Raw genomic sequence first — 20712 nt, 5'->3', positions numbered from 1 at the left:
CTTTGGATTCACTGGGCTCAATTGTGGTGCCCATCAGAGCATTGGCTTTGAAGAGTCAGGTGGTCCTGACTTTAACTCTGGATCCACCACCTATTGTCATTGTGACATTGGGCAAATGGTTTCTTTGAGTCTCCATTTCCTTATTATAAAAATATGGGTGGTAATTGCTACACCACTGGGCTATTGAGAGGTTTAGAGAGAACGTACACATTTATTTCTCCAACTGAAACAGGGTTGAACTCCATGATTTCTAAATCCCTGTCTGGCTTAGGTTCTATAGCTTGAGATTTGTAATATGATGTGGCATTTCTTTCTGGATGAAGTCTTTTTTTCACATCCTTCTACTCTGCCATCTTGATTGGAGCTCCTCGGATGACGTCTTTTTTTAAAAAAACTTCACAGCATGCCTATAATAGAGTTTAGAACTTCTACCTTTGAGAATAGCTCATGTGTTCTTTTTTTCTAATTGCAGTTTTTCCACTACTCCCAAGGGCAAGTGTATGCCGGGAATTACCCACCATTTAAGGACAGAATCAGCTGGGCTGGAGACCTCGACAAGAAAGATGCATCAATCAACATAGAAAATATGCAGTTTATACACAATGGCACCTACATCTGTGATGTCAAAAATCCGCCTGACATTGTTGTCCAGCCAGGACACATTAGGCTTTATGTTGTAGAGAAAGGTACTTCCTTGAGTATTTTTGCAGTAATGATTCAGTCCCCTTTATCTCATGCTTAGTTAGAGAACAAGAGTTACATTTCAGGGTGTGTTTGAAAGGGGTATTTCTGCCATACAGTTATGCTCCCTGTTTCCATCGACCTGTGGCTCTACCGAACATGCCTGCGGGTCAGGGAGCTCATTCCAACCGGAGTGGCTGATTTCTCCATTTATAAACCTGCTGTCTGGGGCATATTGATCAGATTAAAGGAGTATGAATTTTTCACTGTTAATTAGAAGTAAGACCAGATTCATTATAGTTGGATGGGGTGAGTATTGGGAAAGAAGGAGATTAATATTGTTTTAATATTCTCCAGGAGAAAGCTTTAACATTGGCAGAAACAGTATAGCTATTTCTTCACCTTTTTTGGAGAATAAGCAGGAAATGCAGGTTCTGCTCTCTCATTTCGAGACAAAGTCTGCTTTGTTGGAGAATAGATTGAGGTAAATTCACATCCCCAGCTTTTCTTTGATTTTAGAGCACTGAGAGGGATTATGTATATAGAAATGTTTTTAGTTCTAAAGCTCATTCTTTATCAGCTAATGTTCCTATGTCATCAATTAGGTACTAGGATCTCATAATTTGGATAATAAAATAGGGTATGGTAATTGCTAAAGGAAGACACTTGTTTATTAACTTAATACAATTCCATTTCTTCTCTCTGTCGCAATGTACCTTAAACCTATTTTGTTCTTTCTCTCTAGAGATTTTGCCTGCGTTTCCAGTTTGGGTGGTGGTGGGTATAGTTACTGCTGTGGTCCTAGGTCTCACTCTGCTCATCACCATGATTCTGGCTGTCCTCTATAGAAGGAAAAACTCTAAACGGGATTACACCGGGTAAGAAGCTCTGCTTTTGGGGGGAAGGGTGGAGGGAAGGAATCAGAGTTTAGGAAAACTTCTGTATGCTTTATGGGAAAAGAATTGTGAAGAATTAGCTACTGTTAGCTTTCATGTCAGAATCGAGCCATCTTCTTAGAAGATGTTCTGACACGGGCAAGCAGAAATCAGTGGCCTGCTGTTAAACGTAGACTATGACACTAATCCCTGTTTCAGTTTCTTTCTTAGGTTTGGTGAAATGGACCGCTCAGTAGTCTGTGCTCTGTGTTTCAGTATCATCCACTCTGCAATTAGCATTATTAAGCCACAGATATCACTCACCTAATATGAGTTTAACTTGATCTCTAGGTAATAATCTCATAAGGTTCTTCTTTTCAGTTAGGTAAATATAATAATAATATTAAGAGGAGTATGCTGATAAATGACCCCCACCTGATGTGATGATGCAGGGCTTTTCCTGTTTGTAGTTTGGTAAGGAGGTTTATTGCTTTGACCATTCTCGAATGCATGGCTGGACTCGCTGCCAAGCTGAGTTAATAAGAGTTGAACATCAAAATATACCAGCAATAAAGAAAGGTAGACTTCCGTTTTGTTTGCGGCTTCTCAAAGACAACACGTTTGAGCATAGGGTGTGTGTCTAATTGAAGGACCCTCTCTTTTCGCCACTCCAGCTGGAAAGCTAGCCTGTATAAGCTTGGTAGAACTTGTGTGGTAAGACTGAGAGTGAGGCTGGGTTTCAGTTGATGTAGCACGAGCTGCGTCCCCGGCGCACGGAAGGGACTGTGGTTGAGGGTTGCATGCCCTGGACTCCCTGGCTGGTGGATGGTGGGGACCTCTCGCTTTGGGCTGTGCCGCTCTACTTTTTAGGAGTGCTGTGTTTTAAGGAGTTTTAAGTGTTCAAATTCAGATATCATTTGCTTGGAATGTTTCTATTCTGCTGACTGTACCTGCCCCCTTGCATGGTGAGTGGTTTATGATGAAATGTAACCGAAGCATTGGTTTTCGACATGAAACTAATCCAGGATGGTGACACGCCAGTCTCTGCAGTTCACGCTTTTTGGGTTAATAAAGGCACGGAAAAGTGTGCCTTAGAATTCTGCATGGCATCGTGAATGCTGCTATTCTTCTTACTTTGGTTTTTTTTTCCCCCTCCCCTGCCTTTTCTACCTTGGTGTGCCGGGATCAGATCCTGCCTATCTTCCACTTCTTAAGAAAAGCTGACATAGACGACACATTGGGACTATAACAGGGCTGGGTCTCCTCTTCCACTCCCACTAGACACATGGTAACTAATCACATTGGCCGTTGCTGTTAATATTCATGTGTATGTATTCAGCCCATCTCCCTTGTTGACAACTAACTAGCCAGCTCTGAGCTAACCCAACAGCTATCATGGTTTGTCCACAAATATGTCATGTGTCTGTGTTAGAAACATGTTGAGTGTACCATCCCAGTGAAATTGGGTTGTCAGGTTTTATGGTCATCTGAACATACATGTTCTTCACGTAAAACGCCTTTGTGTGTGTGTGTGTTTTAGTTTTTTTATACTTGAATTGTATTATTACTGAGTTAGACTCTTTGTGTTACAATACTCAAACCATTTTGGTTTGTGGCATATAGCCTCCCGGTTCAGAGAAGGCACAGTTTGCAGAATGCTTTGTATGCTTTGGTCTTAGTAACAACACTTTAAATGTGATTCTCTCCACACTCCTAAGATTTTTTAAAAGTACGTTATAAGGGATTGAAGCTCTGCTGAAGACACATCCCATTAGGGAATCCCTAACGAGTTACCTCCTGGCATTCACTTTCCCTGGTTTATTTATGAGATAGGGCTTGCTGTTGAAGACCCCGACGCCCCTGAAAAAGTTCAGGCCATGTGATGTGGCATTCCACAGTTTCTTATCATCCATGACTTCCTGGATTTTCTTGGGTTTGGTTGCGGAATTGATGGGGAAACAAACTATGGGGACCTAGGGGATGGAAGGAATGAGATAAGCCAAGACTATGAGCCTGGATCAGTATCTGTCATTTTGGAAGCACATTCAGAAGAGGTTTGCCTTTGATGATCACAAAAGCGAATTGCTATCAAGAAGGTATAGCTTGCTCCTTTAAACCTGTATCCCAAAGGAGGATTTATGGTAGGGGAAAAAGCCAAAGAAGCAAAAGGATAAATGTACATTGTAGCCAGAATCCCATCCAGCAGATATCATTGTTATAAACTGGGGCAAAGAGACTGCACCACACTGGATTCTTGTACCTCCCCTGGAGTAGCTTCACCGACTTGGAAGAATTAGTGTCAGGGATAAAAAAATAGTTTCAAGATACGTGATTGTTTTGATACTCATTGTTTTGTTGAGTTTTGTTTTTATACATCTTCTGCTTCATTTTGTCATCACTTGCATTTCTATATTTTTTGTTTCCATTTATTTTAATTCCTTTTTTTTTTTACATTCTCCAAATTGCCAACTCATCAGCGGCAGTACATCAGAGAATGTGTCACCGGTTAAGCGGGCTCCACGGAAGTCCCCCTCCGACACAGAGGGTCTAGTAAAGAGCCTACCTTCTGGATCTCACCAGGTAATGGCTGATCGCAGTTCCGCCCACCATGCCACGCTCTGCAGTTTGGTGCTCTGTCACATTGTGGGGTGTGGGAAAGAACACCGAGCTGTGAGAAACGGACAGAAAGAGAGAGAGCAAGAGAAACAGAGGGGAACGTAAGGGCTGGTTTCGGAGGACCACAAGAAGGTATGTAGGGAAGAATCTGACTTGAGTAAAGGTTTCCACCAAACCACCACTAACAGACTGGCCCGAGCAAAATTAGGAAATGACTTTGTCAGATGTAAATACTTCTTCCTTCGTTGCTCAAAGAAATAAAGCTAGTGAACTAGATTCTATACTGAGGTGTTCTATAAGCCATGGAATTCACAGGAAAATGTTGATTTTGGTGTTGGTAATAGAACAGAAAAGTTATTTTGTATGAATTCTTTAGGAGAAATTGATTTCTCCTCAATTGAAAAATTCAATTTTAGGAGAAACTGAAAGTAAACATTTATCTGAATAATTAGTAGGCTCGATGAACAAGGAAAGGCTTTAGTTTCTGCTTCTTGTAGAAAGTACGGAGAAGAAATAACTTTCATTTGGAATTTAGCATGGAATCTGGCATTGAGGGTAATATTGTGTTTTGGCCATGCTGGCGTAACTATAAATGGCAGAAATTCCAGAGCTTAGTCCCAATTCTGGTCTTCTGGGGTAGAAAGCATTAGAAGGAATGTGGCCAGTTATAACTTTGCCCTGAGGAGGCGGGATTGAGGGTGTAGTGGGGCGGGTGGATTTAAGAGGAAGTAAAGGATAACAGTGTTTTGTGGAAGAAGTATTCCACAGTCTTAGTTCACAGTTGTCCTACGTGGTGAGGAAACTGAGGCATTGCGATGTTAAATTACTAAAAGCACAGACCCAGTTAGCAACAGAATTGGGGCGAGAACCTAGATTTCTAGGCATTGTCTTTCACAACATCAGGCTCCTTACTTGTTCCTAATCTGTCTGTCCATCTCTCTCATTCTGTTTGTCTCTCCGACTGTCTCTCTCTCGGATTATGTAGTATACCTCAGTTCACTAATTTGGATTGTGAATGGGAATAGGGTTGTGAATAAAGGCGTTAGAGTTACAGGTAGGCATAATACCTAAAGAAGCCTTGGAAACTTTTTCTTCTGTCCTTGAAGTGCCATGGGCGTTGTTCTCCTGTTGAAAACAAACTGGGAGGAAAAAAAAAGAAACAATGGACTTTGGACATTGGAAAACAGGTTGTGCAGCACCATGATTCCTAAGAGAAGGGAAACAAATAAGGAGAGCCCTGTGATCGTCCCAGCTTACTCCTCAAGGCATTTTCCAGGCTACAGTGCTGAGGGGAAAACAGAAACAGCTCACCTGTCTCACTGAATTGAGGGGGCAGACATCAGAGTTTGGGGAGGCCTCCTTAATCTTCTTGAGAAAGGATGCACAGCAGATACAAATTTTGAGGCTTCGTATGGTAGCTACGCAGAATAATGACCTCCAAAAGATGCCCACATCCTAATCCCTGGAACCTATGGGATATGTTACCTTACCTGTCAAAAGGGACTTTGCAGCTGTGATTACAGATCTTGAGATGGGGAGATTTTCCTGGATTATCCATGTGGGCCGAATGTAATCATAAGGGTGTTTTTTTTTTGCGGTATGCGGGCCTCTCACTGCTGTGGCCTACTCCCGCTGCAGAGCACAGGCTCCGGACGTGCAGGCTCAGCGGCCATGGCTCACGGGCCCAGCTGCTCCGCGGCATGTGGGATCTTCCCAGACCGGGGCACGAACCCGCGTCCCCTGCATCGGCAGGCGGACTCTCAACCACTGCGCCACCAGGGAAGCCCCATAAAGGCTCTTATAAGAGGAAGGCAGGAGGGTGAGAGCCAGAGATTTGAAGATGCTATTCTACTGGCTTTGAAGATGAAGGAAGGGGTCACAAGCCAAGGAATGCAGGCAGCTTCCATAAGCTGGAAAAAGCAAGGAAGCAGATTCTCCCTAGAGCCCCTAGAAGGAATGCAGCCCTGCTGATACCTTGATTTAGCCCAGTGAATCACATTTCAGACTTTTGACCTCCAAAACTGTAAGATAATACATTTGTTTTTAGCAGGTCTAAAATTGTTTTTATTCTCCTCCCTCAAGCTTGACTGATCATCTGGTTGGGTAGGATTCCAGGTTGGAAATCATTTTCCTTCAGCATATTGAGGCATTGCTGATTTTTGTAGCTTCCAATGCTAAGAAGTTGATACAGTTCTGATTCCTCCTCCTTCGGGTGGGACCAGTTTTATTCCCCTTCTCTTAGAATCTTCTTTATCCCTCATGCTTTGAAATTTTATAAAATTGTGGGCCTTTTTTGTTCGTTGTACTGGCTACTCAGTGGGCTCTTTCAGTCTGAAAACTCTGCTGTTCAGTTTTAGAGTATTGTCTTCCATTATTCTTTGGAAAATTTCCTCCTTCCATTTTCTATCCTCTCTTTTGGAAATTCCTGTTAGCAATTAGATCATCTAGAGCAGTCCTTTCGTTTTCTTTTTTTTTTTTTTTTTGCTGTACGCGGGCCTCTCACTGTTGTGGCCTCTCCCGTTGCGGGGCACAGGCTCCGGATGCACAGGCTCAGTGGCCATGGCTCACGGGCCCAGCCACTCTGCGGCATGTGGGATCTTCCCGGACCGGGGCACGAACCTGCAACCCCTGCATTGGCAGGCGGACTCTCAACCACTGCGCCACCAGGGAAGCCCCTTTCGTTTTCTTAATTTTTTCTGTTTTGCAGTTTCTTCTAGAAAATTTCTGTAACTTTATCTTCCAACTTTTATTAAATATTTAATTTCTGCTATCTTTTTATTAATTTTCAAGAGCCATTGCTTATTCTCTGGTTCAGATAACCCATACTTTTCATGGATGCATTATCTCTCTGAGCATATCATTTTTTCTTCTGTTTCATGATTTTTAAAAAATGTTTTCTTCTGTTACTGGATTTTGCTGTTTCTTTTGAATTCCCTTTTTTCTTTCATAATTTTTGTCTTTCAAGTTAAAAGCTTTCCTCAAATGCCCAGCGATCCTTGGTTATCTGTTTGTATTGAAGGCACTCAGATCTGATCACGAGCTCTTTGTGCAGAGACAGAGCTTACTGGGTAGTAGGCTTCACTGTTTGTATAAAGTGCTGGCTGGCTTTCACTGGGGAACCCCTAAGTATCAGTTGCTAAGGTCTTTTCTCTTGGGTTAGTCGATTTCTCCAGAAAGAAATCCTCTGATTCCATGCTTGGGAATGGAGCAGAGGAAGGAGAGAGGAGGGCTCCCTGTTCAGTAAGTGGATTTGCCCGCCCTGTTTTCAGCACAAGACCCCACCCTGCTGTGACTGCTGTCCCTGAGTCAGAGATGGGCTCAGCTCTCCTGTGAGTAAACCCCCAGGGTTCTGCCCAGGCCTGACTCTGCGGCATTTTCTGGAGGCTAGTGAGAAGCAGTTCAAGCACTGTGTCAATCTATATTATCATTTTTCAGCATTTGCAGTATGACACCAGGTCAGCTTTGAGAGGAAAGCCGCAGCATGCCTCACGGTTGATTCCTAGGTTATTTCCTTTGCGCTCAGTACAGGCCCCTGAAGGCCTCTTCTCTAACATGTTGCAAATCAGGGTTTCTGTTCAGTGACATGTACCTGGAGCACCCTTTGTCTTACCTGGTTATTTTTCATCAAGTCATACTGTACCTTTTATTTTACAGTTACACAACTTGTTAAAGACATTTTCTGCCTTACCTGTTTCTGGAACTTATAAAGCCTTTGTCGGTCCACACAAGGCTTGGAAGTGGACTGCGTGGTTCCCTTGGAGACTTATCTTCCAATTTTTGTTTTATTTCGGTTTGCATTCAGTGGTCAACTTGGAACAGGGGCTGCTATCCTGGGGTTAAAACATTTGCTTCAGATACTCCACAAAATTCCTAAGCGCTACAGGGCCTCAGGTGATGCTGGCGTGTGCTCTTACTTGCCATCACACGCCGTCTTCAGTATGTGTATCAGAAACACCTCTGTGTCAGAGCACCGGAGGTTTTTATGGAAGTTGTTCTTACCAGGATCCTTTTGATATACTCTATCTTCAGTTGTTCAAACTGAGGCAGAAAAGGTTTCACGGTTTAGGAAAAACTGGCTTGACCTGATATGTTCATCTTACTAGGTAATTTATGAGATTAAGTACTTTTTGTAAGTTGAGCACAAGCAAAGGTAGCAATTGTTTTGAAAATTCAATCATTCCATTGCATGTTCTCTTTGATCACTTCCACACACATCTGAGTGCTCAGCATACTTACAGCGTAAACTGGACGTGGGAAATGCAGGCATGAGTATCACCCGGTCCCTGCCCTCCAGAACCTCAGAGTCTCCTGGGTTGTTCAGGTCATTTTCAGGCTTTTCTATGATATGGAGAATTTTTTAATGTATATATCCTGACAAAACAGCCTTGAGGAAATCTTCATATTTAAATAGACATCTTAGTGTTTTAAGGGTTAGTGATGTGTTACAAACTAGTATTGACGCTGGGGTCCAGCTCATGGTGTTAACTTGTGGGGCATTATTTAACTTCAACATCTGATCCCTTATCTTTGAAATGATGGGTTGGGGCAAGTTGATCTTTAAGCCCCTTCTCATTTTTCCATTGCTAATTGTAAGAGTCCATGGTACACTGTGCCTTATAAGGAGAGGTTTAGGCAGTTGCTGCCCACATGTTGCAATCAGATCTGTGAAATGGGTGCATGATAGGGATGTTTGCAAACTACCCCTTGGGACTTTCTTCCAAGGGTTCTATCATGACATGCTCCCTGATCACCAGAACCTTCCATTTTCTACCTGCAGGCATCATCTGAGAGTCTAATAGCATTAGTCATTACTATTTGGATGAATCAATAACTCAAAGTTATTTTATCAGAAGAGAAAGAATACTAGTGCTCCAGGAAGGAAATTTACAAAAGATGAAACATAATAGCCGGGCAGGGCATTAAGTGTACTATATTACTCATGTGTCTTTGGCCACTATTTTTGTTATAATTGGAAGACTAGTAACAGAAGACTTGACTAAAAGTACCTTCAGTAAGATGTTTTATTAACTCACAAGAGGCCCAGCAATGTCATTAAGACTCAGGTTCTTTCCATTTTATTCCTTCCTCCTCTGCATATTGTCTTTTTCTCAGGCTCCTTCCCTCAGCCTCAGAATGACTGCCATGGTTTCAGGCAGCTCATGAAAAAAAGCACCTGAGCTGAATTCCTAGAGCTGAATCTCCTCCCAGGTGATTTTTATTATGGAGGAAAATCTTTACCTGGGGCTCCCCAGCAAACTTTTCCTAGTCCCCTTGGCAGAGTGGGTCACATGCTGATGCCCCTTCCAGTCATCTGCAGGGGGACAGATCGGCTTCACCCCTGGGGGCAGGGGAGAGTAGGGTCGTTTACCTGAGCGGAGGAAAGGTGCACACCAGAACCAAATTAGGGCTTTTCCTGCAAACAGAGGGAAGTTGAGTTGGGAAGGGTGTTAGGCAGGTGCTACCTAGAGTCTGGAGTATTCTGGCATTAGGGAAAAGATAAGTACAAATCTTTCTTTGTAACGCTTAGCTTTGAATGACATTGGTTTCAAATAATTTTTGTGAATATATCTTACGAACAGTTGGTTTTCTAGATCCTTTTCTGGAAATGGTTAATGCTTTGTATACAAAAGACAAGTGGGAATTCCCTGGCGGTCCAGTGCTTAGGACTCCATGCCTCCAGTGCAGGGGGTATGGGTTTGATCCCTGGTTGGGGAACTAAGATCTCGCATGCCGTGTGGTACAGTCAGAAAAAAAGGGGGGGGGGCAAGTATTTATGGAGGACAGTGAGGGAACAGTTATTTGTCAACTATAGTCTATAGATATGTGATGTCTTCAGAAGTACAGCATGTGCATTCGTTCATTTAGTCCTCACAACAGCCCTATGAGGCAGGTTCTTTTACTGTCCCTATTTTACACGTGAAGAAACTGAGGCTTAGTTAGGTTGAGTCACTTGCTCGAGGTCAGTAGTTAGTGGCAGAGCTGGTATTAGACCCCGATCTGTGTGTGGCTCTAAGGTATGTATTTGGTCTATCCCACCTGTCCAGTTCTTTTCAACTTCGTTTTGATAATCAGTTTCATTTATCTCAAAGAATGTCACAAGACACATCTGTTTCACGTCTATATTTGGTGATGTGAAATAAATACTGAAAATGTGTTTTGTGAACAGTCAGTGAGCATGTGGTAAAAACAGATGTTCTCTCTTAGTGATACTTGTGCTAGCTTGTCAGGTGTGAGTCCCCTAATGCCTGAAGGACCAGATTCAGATTCTAAAGGGCTACAGAGACCATGGAAAGTGTACTTCAGGACATAATAGCTTCTGAGAAATTAATATCTGTTCAGAGATAGGTCTCCTTGCTCTTCCATAACCCTCTTTTCCTGGACCCTCTTCCCACACCTTCACCAGTATGTTTTTATATTGGAATAAATTTCATGCAAGTAGAGTTCAGGGGTAATTTCATCTCTAACTGAAACTAAAAGAATAGACCTAGTGTCAAGCAATTAGTCTCTTGAAACATTTTCAATAGTAAAGACTATTTGTATAATAAGTAGTTGGGGAAAATATATATGTACAGAGCAATTTTTCACTTGGTTATGGTAATACTTTGTGGCAACGCCAAAAAAAGAAAAAAATGGAGGATGAGGGAAAGGTGAGTGTCAAGATGTACAGTAAAAACAGCTCCGTTAAGGGACTTCCCTGGTGGCGCAGTGGTTAAGAATCCGCCTGCCAATGCTGGGGACACGGGTTCGAGCCCTGGTCTGGGAAGATCCCACATTCCGTGGAGCAACTAAGCCCGTGCGCCACAACTACTGAGCCTGTGCTCTAGGGCCTGTGAGCCACAACTGCTGAAGCCCATGCACCTAGAGCCCTTGCTCAGCAACAAGAGAAGCCACAGCAACGAGAAGCCCACGCACCGCAATGAAGAGTAACCCCCGCTCACCGCAACTAGAGAAAGCCTGCGTACAGCAACAGACTCAACGCAGACAAAAAAAAAAAACCAAAAAAAAACCCAGCTCGGTTAATATAGGTGTTACTGTTGATATTGTTTTAACTCTTGAACACCCCAAAGTGAATATCTTAGCGATGGCAGGTACATTTCCAAGTTGATCTTGGTTCACTGACCCCTCCTGAAGTCCTCAGTGGTCTTCTTGGCCCTCAAAGTGTCAAAGTCCTGAGGCATGTCCCACAGAGACCCAGGGTACCTACAGCTGCCAAGTCAACCTCGGAACCCAACTTCAGAGAGCTGTGTTAGATTGAGCTAGATTCATCAGAGATTCCTGAGCTCCAATTCTGGTGAGAACTCCTTTAGATCCATCCCTTCATCCACCCCTTCATCCAACACCTGCAGTCTGCCAAAGACTGTTCTAGGCATTTAACAAAGCCCCTGACCTGAGGGCCTTATTACATTCTAAGAGGGAAGGGGAGTGAGGACATTAGATAGTGGGAAGCAATTTGAAGAAACTAAATCCATCAGTAGGAAGGAGTTCCTTTTATCCCTCAGTGTTTTCCCAGTTACTTTCAGCAAATCGTTGCGTTCTTTTGCCATGAAGGACAATGCTGTCTCACGTGCAAGACCTTACTGGTGTTTTAACATTTACTGACCAATTCCGAGATTATTCTGTTATTTTTCTTTGTTGCTTTCTCTGTGCTCTTTCTTTGCCACTCGCACAGTTTATCAGTTGTCTATTGCTATGTAACAAACCACCTTAAAAGATAGTGGCTTAGAACCACCACCAGTTATTTGGCTCGCACTTCTGTGGGTTGGTTGGGCAGGTCTTCTGGTCCTGGGCAGTTCAGCTGACCTCTGCTGGCTCGCTCGTGCATCTGCAGTTGGCTGGACAGCCGGCAGGGGTCTCACTCATAGGCTGACAATTGGCAGGCGGTTGGCGGGCCAGAGAGACACAGGACAACTGGGCTGTGTGTCTCCCATCAGCCAGCAGTAGCTTGGGCTTCTTCACATGGTGGTGGTGGCTCTGTGGGTTCCAAGATCAAGGAGACAGTGGAAGCTGCAAGGCCTGTTGAGGTCTAGGTATGGAATTTACACATGTTACTTCTGCCACATTCTGTGGGTCAAAGCAAGTGATAAGACCAGCCCAGATTCAAGGGGTTAAGAAGCAGGTTCTGACTCTTGGTGGGAGGAGCTGCAGCATTATATTGTAAGGGTGTAGATGCAACAAGGGAAAGAATTTGTAACCATCTATCACACGGTGTAAACTCCTTCCCCCATGAATACACCCTAAGCCTTCTAATGGATGAGGTCTTACTGTCTAGGAAGTTATGTAATTTAATTTCAGGATCTGTTCTGTTGGAAATGGCTGTTACCAAGGATCCATTAAGTTACTAGAAAACACTTTTTTCATTGTTTTCCTGGAAGTAGAAAATAGTTAACTTTAACTTTTTATTTTGTAGAATCACATTTAACTTGCCGCTTTTTGAGATGAATATAGAGGGTTTCAGTTTGATTCAGTATTAACAGCGTGATCTGTTGTGTTACCCGTGACAGGCATGAGAGTGTCACACACTGACTAAAGACAAACACACTGACTTTGACTGCTTGATTTACTTGACTGGTAACCTCGATATATTTTCAAGTATATTTGTATAACAATATGTTCATGAGAATAATATGTACTGAGTGCTGCCAGACGCCGCTTAAGTTATTTGTAGATATCATCTCATTTAATTCTCACAACCATCTTAGGATATATAATACTATTGTTAGTGCCATTTCAGAGGTAAAGAAACTAATGCTTGGGGGTTATAAAATACGCCTTCTGTAGAAGTTGGGGGGCCTGAACTCCACAGGATCCCACGTTACACACTAAAGGATGCAGGTTGTGGGACTCCTAGATGGGAGTGAGGATGTTTGTTTATTTCCATTTTTTTCTTCTTTTTATTAGACTTTATTTCTTAGAGCAGTGTTAGGTTTATAGAAAAATCTAACAGAAAGTAAAGAGAGGTCCTATGTACTCCTTCCTCTCCAAAGTTTCCCTGATTATTAACAACTTGCATTGTTGTGGTACATTTGTTACAGTTGATGAATTAATACAGAAAACATTGTTATTAACTAAAGTCCGTGGTTTATGTTAAGGTTCACTCTTTGTGTTGTACATTTCTGTGGGTTTCACCAAATGCATATGTCGTGTATCCACCATTACAGATTCATACAGAACAGTTGCAAGGATGTTTATTTTTAAACCACATACTTTTGGCTACTGAGCTTATGATTTCAAAGTTGAAAGCTTGAGCACAGTAGTAGACTATTCAAAGAGAGAATCCCTGGATTGGGAGAGAAGTCGACTTTGGGTTATATTAACTTTTCTTTACCCGTAAAACAGGCCTATTTTGTTGTTGCTGTTTACAATTTTAGAATCTCTGGGTTGGAAGGGACTTTAAGGGCTGTGAAGCACAGCCACCTGTCTGATATTTGAACCTTCGGCCTTCCCTCCTTCCCCAAGAGTCGGAGGACTCGCTCTGGCCCAGGCAACTTTGCCTTGCTGTCCCGGGTGGGACCCTGACAGCTCTCTTCCTTACTGCCAAGGGTGAGAAGAGGACCTCTTCTACTTTAGTCCATTTAGGGCTTTTCCGTATAGCTCCGCAGATTGTGGCTTTGGGGGTTATTTTAAACTTTAAAACAGGAAAAATGGTTACCTGATCTTAGATATCAAAGAAGCAATATTTTTATTGGTTATGATAAGATTAGACCAACAGAATTATATAGGTAGGTACGTGGAAGAATATTTGAAGTTTTTTTTAAGTACCTGTTTGTATAAAGTGACCAGTTCGAATTGATTGTATTTTCGAGTAGCACTGAATATGTTGGTTTCTTGTATCATTCTGAAAGTCATGATTTCAGTGGGTCTCGGGTTGACAGAAGTGCCCATCTTTGTCTTGAGACTCCCAATTACAAGAGTTGAGGAATTCTGTGACAGGTATTAAGATAAGGGTAACTCCTGGCAAGGAATATTACATTGTTACAGAAATTTTAAAACAGATACAGAAGTAGACAGAATAATATAATAAATCTCTATGTACCAGCTTGAACAATTACCAAGTATACCCAATCTTGTTTTGTTTTTTTTTTGCGGTACGCGGGCCTCTCACTGTTGTGGCCTCTCCCATTGCGGAGCACAGCCTCCGGACGCACAGGCTCAGCGGCCACGGCTCACGGGCCCAGCCGCTCTGTGGCATGTGGGATCTTCCTGGACCCGGGGCATGAACCCGTGTCCCCTGCATCGGCAGACGGACTCTCAACCACTACGCCACCAGGGAAGCCCCCCCCAATCTTGTTTTAAAGTCAATCCCAGGAAAAAAATAAAGTCAGTCCTGGACATACGGTTCCTAAGAAGGAACATATGTACCTGAAGACATTCAAAAGAGGGAACTCTTTGCTCTGGAACCCTTTAGTCATTGCTTCTGTCCCTGCACCTAATGGGGCCACCAGTTTTTCCAAACCTCTAATTCTACTTCTCTTCTCTAGGGCCCAGTCATATATGCGCAGCTAGACCACTCTGGCGGACATCACAGCGACAAGATCAACAAGTCAGAGTCTGTGGTATACGCAGACATCCGGAGAAATTGAGAGGACCCCAGTCGCATCCTGAGCAAGAAACCCATCCACACCGGGCCCCTGTGCGGAAAACGTAGCTCACAACCACGTGCGGCCTTGGAAACCCGGACACGGACAAGCACACGTTTATTCATAGAGGGAGAAAAAGAAGTGTATAAAGAATATGTATAAATATTCTATTTAATCTTCCTGATGCGAGGAGCCAGTACTGCATGATGAAGAGATGGTATGGTTCTACGTATACGTAAATTGTCTGTCTTTGTACTTCCCTTCAGGGTCATTGACGGTTGAGAAAGTTCAGACACATTCCTATCACCATCATTTAGACGTGGTTTGCCTTAATGGAGATGGTAGCAGATCTTTTAGTATTCTAATAGACATGGCCTTTTCATGTAAGGGCTTAACCCGCCTTCGCGTTTATTGTACTTGGAGAGTGGAGATGCTATGACGGAAGCATGTTCAGGGCGGCCTTTAGCCCAGGGTGTACCACCTATTTGGCGGTTGTTTTTAGAAAGCATCCATTTGCTATGCCACTTGGAGACAGTGTGAGAGATTTTGTTGCTATTATACAGGGCAGTTTTTAGCTTTCAGTGTTGTGTAGACTATAACATCACACCCTGTAAGCATATTGTCTCAATTTGTGGATTCATCATAGCAAGATTAGCAAAGGATCAGTGCCGGAAGTCACTTCCTTCCAGGTACTTTTAGATCAATACCATAATCAATATATAATTGAAGTAGAGAACCCAGGCCTGGCTTGAGGAGTACTGTACCATTGGGAGAGCAAAAGGTGTGTTACATTCTTTGCTGAAGTCCTTCGTACTTGTAATAAGAGTCCCCATACACCTGAAGGAGCTGAGTTTCATTTCCTTTTAAGTAGGCAGAAATGGAATGATTAGATTGCCAGTCTCCAGTATCACAGAGTGCTTTCTAGAGAATCTTCTATATAAAGCTTCAGTCATGCTTCCAGCAGGGGCAGCATCAGTCATGGCTTCTATAATAGATTCATGATGCCTCCAAGGCCTTTGAGGCTAAAAAGGGTCTAGATTTTTAAAATCAGCAAACAAGGTTAGTACTTCTACATTGGGAATCTCTTCTGTTTCTGTTTCTTTGTTCTTTTGATAAACAATGAGATGAGGAGAAATCTAGACCATTTGGGCATCCTTCTCGATTTATTTTCTCCCATTGACCACCACCCCCAACACCCCATCTCAAACCTATGTGTTTTTTTTAACTCAGACTGAAAAGCATGGTGAAAATCATTAAACACTTATATTGTCATTCCCCCATTTTCTGGATTTTTTTTTTAATAATGTTCTTCATTTAAAATTGAAAGCCCACAGTTAGAGGAAGAATACTGACAATAGGGTCCCAGGATGTGTTCAGGTAAGTAGGGATGACAGGTAATGTTAGTTTTTCTCTCATTTACTTTGAGGACCTCTAAGAGCTGCCATCTCCCCCCACCCCGCCCCATCTTGTCATCTTTGTGAGGGAGTTTGAAGGCTGAGTTTTAAGGAAACAAAGAAGGATTTAGATTTAAAGGTGTGCACGAAGTGGTTACATAGAGAAAGGGTGTGTGAGCTACAAAACGAACTCTGCCCCATACGTGTGGTCTTTTATTTGCTGAGGGACTATTTGTTGTTATTCACATGATGCTCCAACTTACATTCCGTTGATATGTACGTGAGCGGGGAGCGGGCTGTCATCACACATACCGGCCGTCTCCGAAGCTGGTGTGTCTGGCGTGTGTTGCGGCGTGGGAAGAAAACCTGCCGGCTCTGGTGCGTCTGCCTGTTCTGTGCTCACAGGTCCCGCGCAGGACACAGGGACGCGGAGCGCTCTACCCGAGACAGTTCTGCAAAGTGGTCAACTTTGCCTTGCGCCCTGGGGCTTCTCTGCCTCCACGGTGAAAACTCCAGGAACCTTTAGGAGACATTTTTGTGTGTTGGGAAGGCGGGGGTTGGTGTTGGGATGTCACCCTTCAGGCTGATGCCAGGATGACGATACTCTTGGTGAGCCCTCCCACTGTGAGAATTGTACAGCCATCCGGGACTTCAGGGGGAAAGAAGACACGTTGTGGTGAGACCAAGTGTGTGCACTGATATGTGTAACTTCCTTACAGTCGTTTTTGGCAGAGAAAGGGGGATCCTCCTTATCCTTTCACAGAGGTCCAGTGAATCTACTATACGTACTTCCTCACACCTCCTGATAGCAAGAGCCCTGATTTCTCTGCATGTTTGTGAAGCTGCCACCCAGAGCACCAACCCTCACTTTCGCTAACCACAGCCGTGGGCCTTCCCTCCCCTGCCTCCCCGTGGCCTCCTCTGCGGGGCAAGGGTGGTCAGCTGCCAGCTTCTTACTCTGGGTCTGTGACTGATTTGTCTGAGAGAAGCCGCTCACACCTGGGTGGAGCACCTCAGTGTTGGGGCTTTTTCCAAAACTCCTCACACCAACTCCTGTGGATCTTTTGACCCTTTCTCCTGTGTCCCAGCATCCTCGTCCCTGGACACAGATGACAACAGCAGGGTTGCTTCCAAATGGCAGGGCTGTCCTTTCCATGTCTGATTATTGGCAGAATGAGACCTCTTAAAACTACACATGATTTTTCTAAGGGGGCACCTAAAGGATTACTTGAGATTAAAATTTCAATCTATCTGTAGGTTTTCAATGGAAATGTATTCAGCTAGGTAAAAAAAAAAACAAAAACATCAAGTTCATTAATTTTTCTTTTTCAGTTGTTGTATTTTTGTGAATATTTTAATACATCTTTTTCAATTACTGGACTGTGTTGTGTGCTCATTTTTAATCAAGTGAAGAAGATATCAAAGCCCTTTCTTTAATTTATCCTGCTCCAGCCACACAGGCTTCTCATTCTTCAGAAACACCACACTTGTGCCTGCCTCACGTCCTTTGCACCTGCCGTTCCCTCGGCCTGGAACACACATTCTGCACATTTGTATGGTTTGCTCCCTCACTTCCTTTAAGTGTCTACCCACACGTCACCTTCTCAGAGAGACCTTCCGTGATATGTGAAAGAGCAACTTCACCCATCCCTGGCTCTTCCTAAACCCCTTAACCTGGCTCTTTTTTCTCCCTGTCGAACTATATATGTGCTTGTCTGTTTTCCCTACTAGAACATAAGCACTGGGAGGCCAGACCTTTGCTGTTTTGTTCACTGATCCATCTTCAGAACAGTGCCTGGCAATTAGCAGTTGTTCAATAAATGTTGACTGGATGGCCGACGGATAGGTGGATTTATCTGTCAACAAATCTGTATTTGAGAACTATCCTATGTCAGGCCCTGTGCTAAGCATAAGGAAGACACAGCTCCTCGAGGAGTTGCCACACTAGAAGTGAGAGAAGGTGGCGTAACCGTGATAATAGCTACTAAGTGCTTGCTGTGTGCCAGGCACTTTGCATTTCTTATTCTGTATAGCGCTATGAGTTAATGCTAGTTGTACTAATCTTAAACCCCCTTTTAGCAAGACAGTGTCAGTAAATCACAGCAGTATTTTTTTGGATACGTCTTCTAGAGTAATAGAAACGAAATCAAAAATAAACAAATGGGACCTAATCAAACTTATAAGCTTTTGCACAAGAAAGGAAACCATAAACAAAACAAAAAGACCACCTACGGAATGGGAGAAAGTAATTGCAAACAATGCGACTGACAAGGACTTAATTTCCAAAATATATAAACAGCTCATTCAGCTCAATATCAAAAAACAAACCAATCAAAAAATGGGCAGAAGACATAAAAAGACATTTCTCCAAAGAAGACATACAGATGTCTAACAGGCACATGAAATGATGCTCCACATCGCTAATTATTAGAGAAATACAAATCAAAACTACAATGAGGTATCACCTCACACCAGTCAGAATTGCCATCATTAAAAAGTCTACGAATAATGCTAGAGAGGATGTGGAGAAAAGGGAACCCTCCTACACTATTGGTGGGAATGTAAATTGGTGCAGCCACTATGCAGAACCATATGGCTGGTCCTTAAAAACTAAAAATAGAGTTGCCATGTGATCTAGCAATCCCACTCCTGGGCATATATCTGTAAAAGATGAAAACTAATTTGAAAAGATACATGCACCTCCATGTTCACTGCAGCATTATTTCAGTAGCCAAGACATGGAAGCAACCTAAATGTCCACTGACAGATGAATGGAAAAAGAAGATGTGGAATGGGCTTCCCTGGTGGTGCAGTGGTTGAGAGTCCACCTGCCGATGGTCCCCAGTCCGGGAAGATCCCACATGCCGCGGAGCAGCTAGGCCCGTGAGCCATGGCCGCTGAGCCTGCACGTCCGGAGCCTGTGCTCCGCAACAGGAGAGGCTACAACAGTGAAAGGCCCATGTACCGCAGAAAAAAAAAAAAAAAAAAAGATGTGGAACAAATATACAATGGAATATGACTCAGCCATAAAAAGGAATGCAACAACATGGATGGACCTAGAGATTATCATACTAAGTGAAATAAGTCAGAGAAGGACAAGTATCATATGATATCACTTATATGTGGAATCTAAAAATGATACAAATGAACCTATTTACAAAACAGAAATAGACTCAGACATAGGAAACAAACTTATGGTTACCAAAGAGGAAAGGTAAAGAGAGGGATTAATTAGGAGTTTTGGATTAATATTATATATAAAATAGATAACGAAGACCTACTGTATAGCACAGGGAGTTATATTCAACATCTTGTAACAACCTATAATGGAGAAGAATCTGAAAAAGAATATACATATCTATATAACTGAATCACTTTGCTTTATACCTGAAACTAAATACAACATTGTAAATTGACTATACTTCAATAAAAATAATTTTTTTTAATTAAAAAAGAAGAAAGGCAAGGACTTCCCTGGTGGCGCAGTGGTTAAGAATCCACCTGCCAATGCAGGGGACATGGGTTCAAGCCCTGGTCCGGGAAGATCCCACATGCTGTGGAGCAACTAAGCCCGTGTGCCACAACTACTGAGCCTGTGCTCTAGAGCCCACGAGCCACAACTACTGAGCCCGCATGCTGCAACTACTGAAGCCCCCACTCCTAGAGCCTGTGCTCCGCAACAAGAGAAGCCACTGCAATGAGAAGCCTGCACAATGCAACAAAGAGTAACTCCCACTCGCCACAATTAGAGAAAGCCCGCATGTAGAAATGAAGACCCAACACAGCCAAAAATTAATAAATAAAATTAAAATAAATTAATTTTTAAAAAGACAAATGTGGTCCCTACTAAAATTACCCATGACATTTTCCACAAAACTAGAACAAATAATCCTAAAATTGATATGGAACCATAAAAGACCTAAAATTGCCAAAGCAATCCTGAGGAAAAAGAACAAAGCAGGAGGCATAACCCTCCCAAAGTTCAGACAATATTACAAAGCTACAGTAATCAAAACAGTGTGGCACTGGCACAAAAACAGACATATGTATCAATGGAACAGAATAAAGAGCCCAGAAATAAACCCACACACCTATGGTCAGTTAATCTTCAACTAAGGAGGCAAGAATATATGATGGGAAACAGTCTCTTCAGCAAGTGGTGTTGGGAAAGTTGGACAGCTGCATGCAAATCAATGAAAGAACACACCACACACAAAAATAAACTCAAAATGGCTTAAACACTTAAATATGACATGACACCATAAAACTCCTAGAACACAGGCAAAACATTCTGACATAAATTGTACCAATGTTTTCTTAAGTCAGTCTCCCAAGGCAATAGAAATAAAAGCAAAACGAAACAAATGGAACCTAATGAAACTTACAAGCCTTTGCACAGCTAAGGAAACCATAAACAAAACGAAACGACAACCTATAGAATGGGAGAAAACATTTGCAAACTATGCAACTGACAAGAGCTTAATTTCCAAAATATAAAAAGAGCTCATAAAACTCAACAGCAACAAAAAACAACCCATTTGAAAAATGGGCAGAAGACCTAAATAGACA

The 20712-nt window shown here is 42.8% G+C and overlaps 1 protein-coding gene across 1 annotated transcript in view; it reads left to right on the top strand.

Annotated features, from left to right (window-relative positions):
• MPZL1 (myelin protein zero like 1) overlaps positions 1-17518 on the top strand; it is a 62433-nt gene extending 44915 nt beyond the window's left edge. The window contains exons 3-6 of the mRNA XM_022560081.2: positions 473-686; positions 1427-1559; positions 4034-4136; positions 14651-17518. Of these exons, the coding sequence (XP_022415789.1) occupies positions 473-686; positions 1427-1559; positions 4034-4136; positions 14651-14752 (552 nt within the window). The 3' untranslated portion in view covers positions 14753-17518. The remainder of the gene's footprint in view (positions 1-472; positions 687-1426; positions 1560-4033; positions 4137-14650) is intronic.
• Positions 17519-20712: the final 3194 nt, after the last annotated feature.

This window comes from Delphinapterus leucas, chromosome 1, assembly GCF_059928025.1.
Source record: "Delphinapterus leucas isolate spDelLeu-1000000601 "Yukka" chromosome 1, BTC_Dleu_Yukka2, whole genome shotgun sequence".
In the NCBI taxonomy this organism is placed as follows: domain Eukaryota; kingdom Metazoa; phylum Chordata; class Mammalia; order Artiodactyla; family Monodontidae; genus Delphinapterus; species Delphinapterus leucas.
The sequence above is the reverse complement of the archived record's forward strand: the minus strand, read 5'-3'. Positions and strand labels throughout refer to the sequence as shown.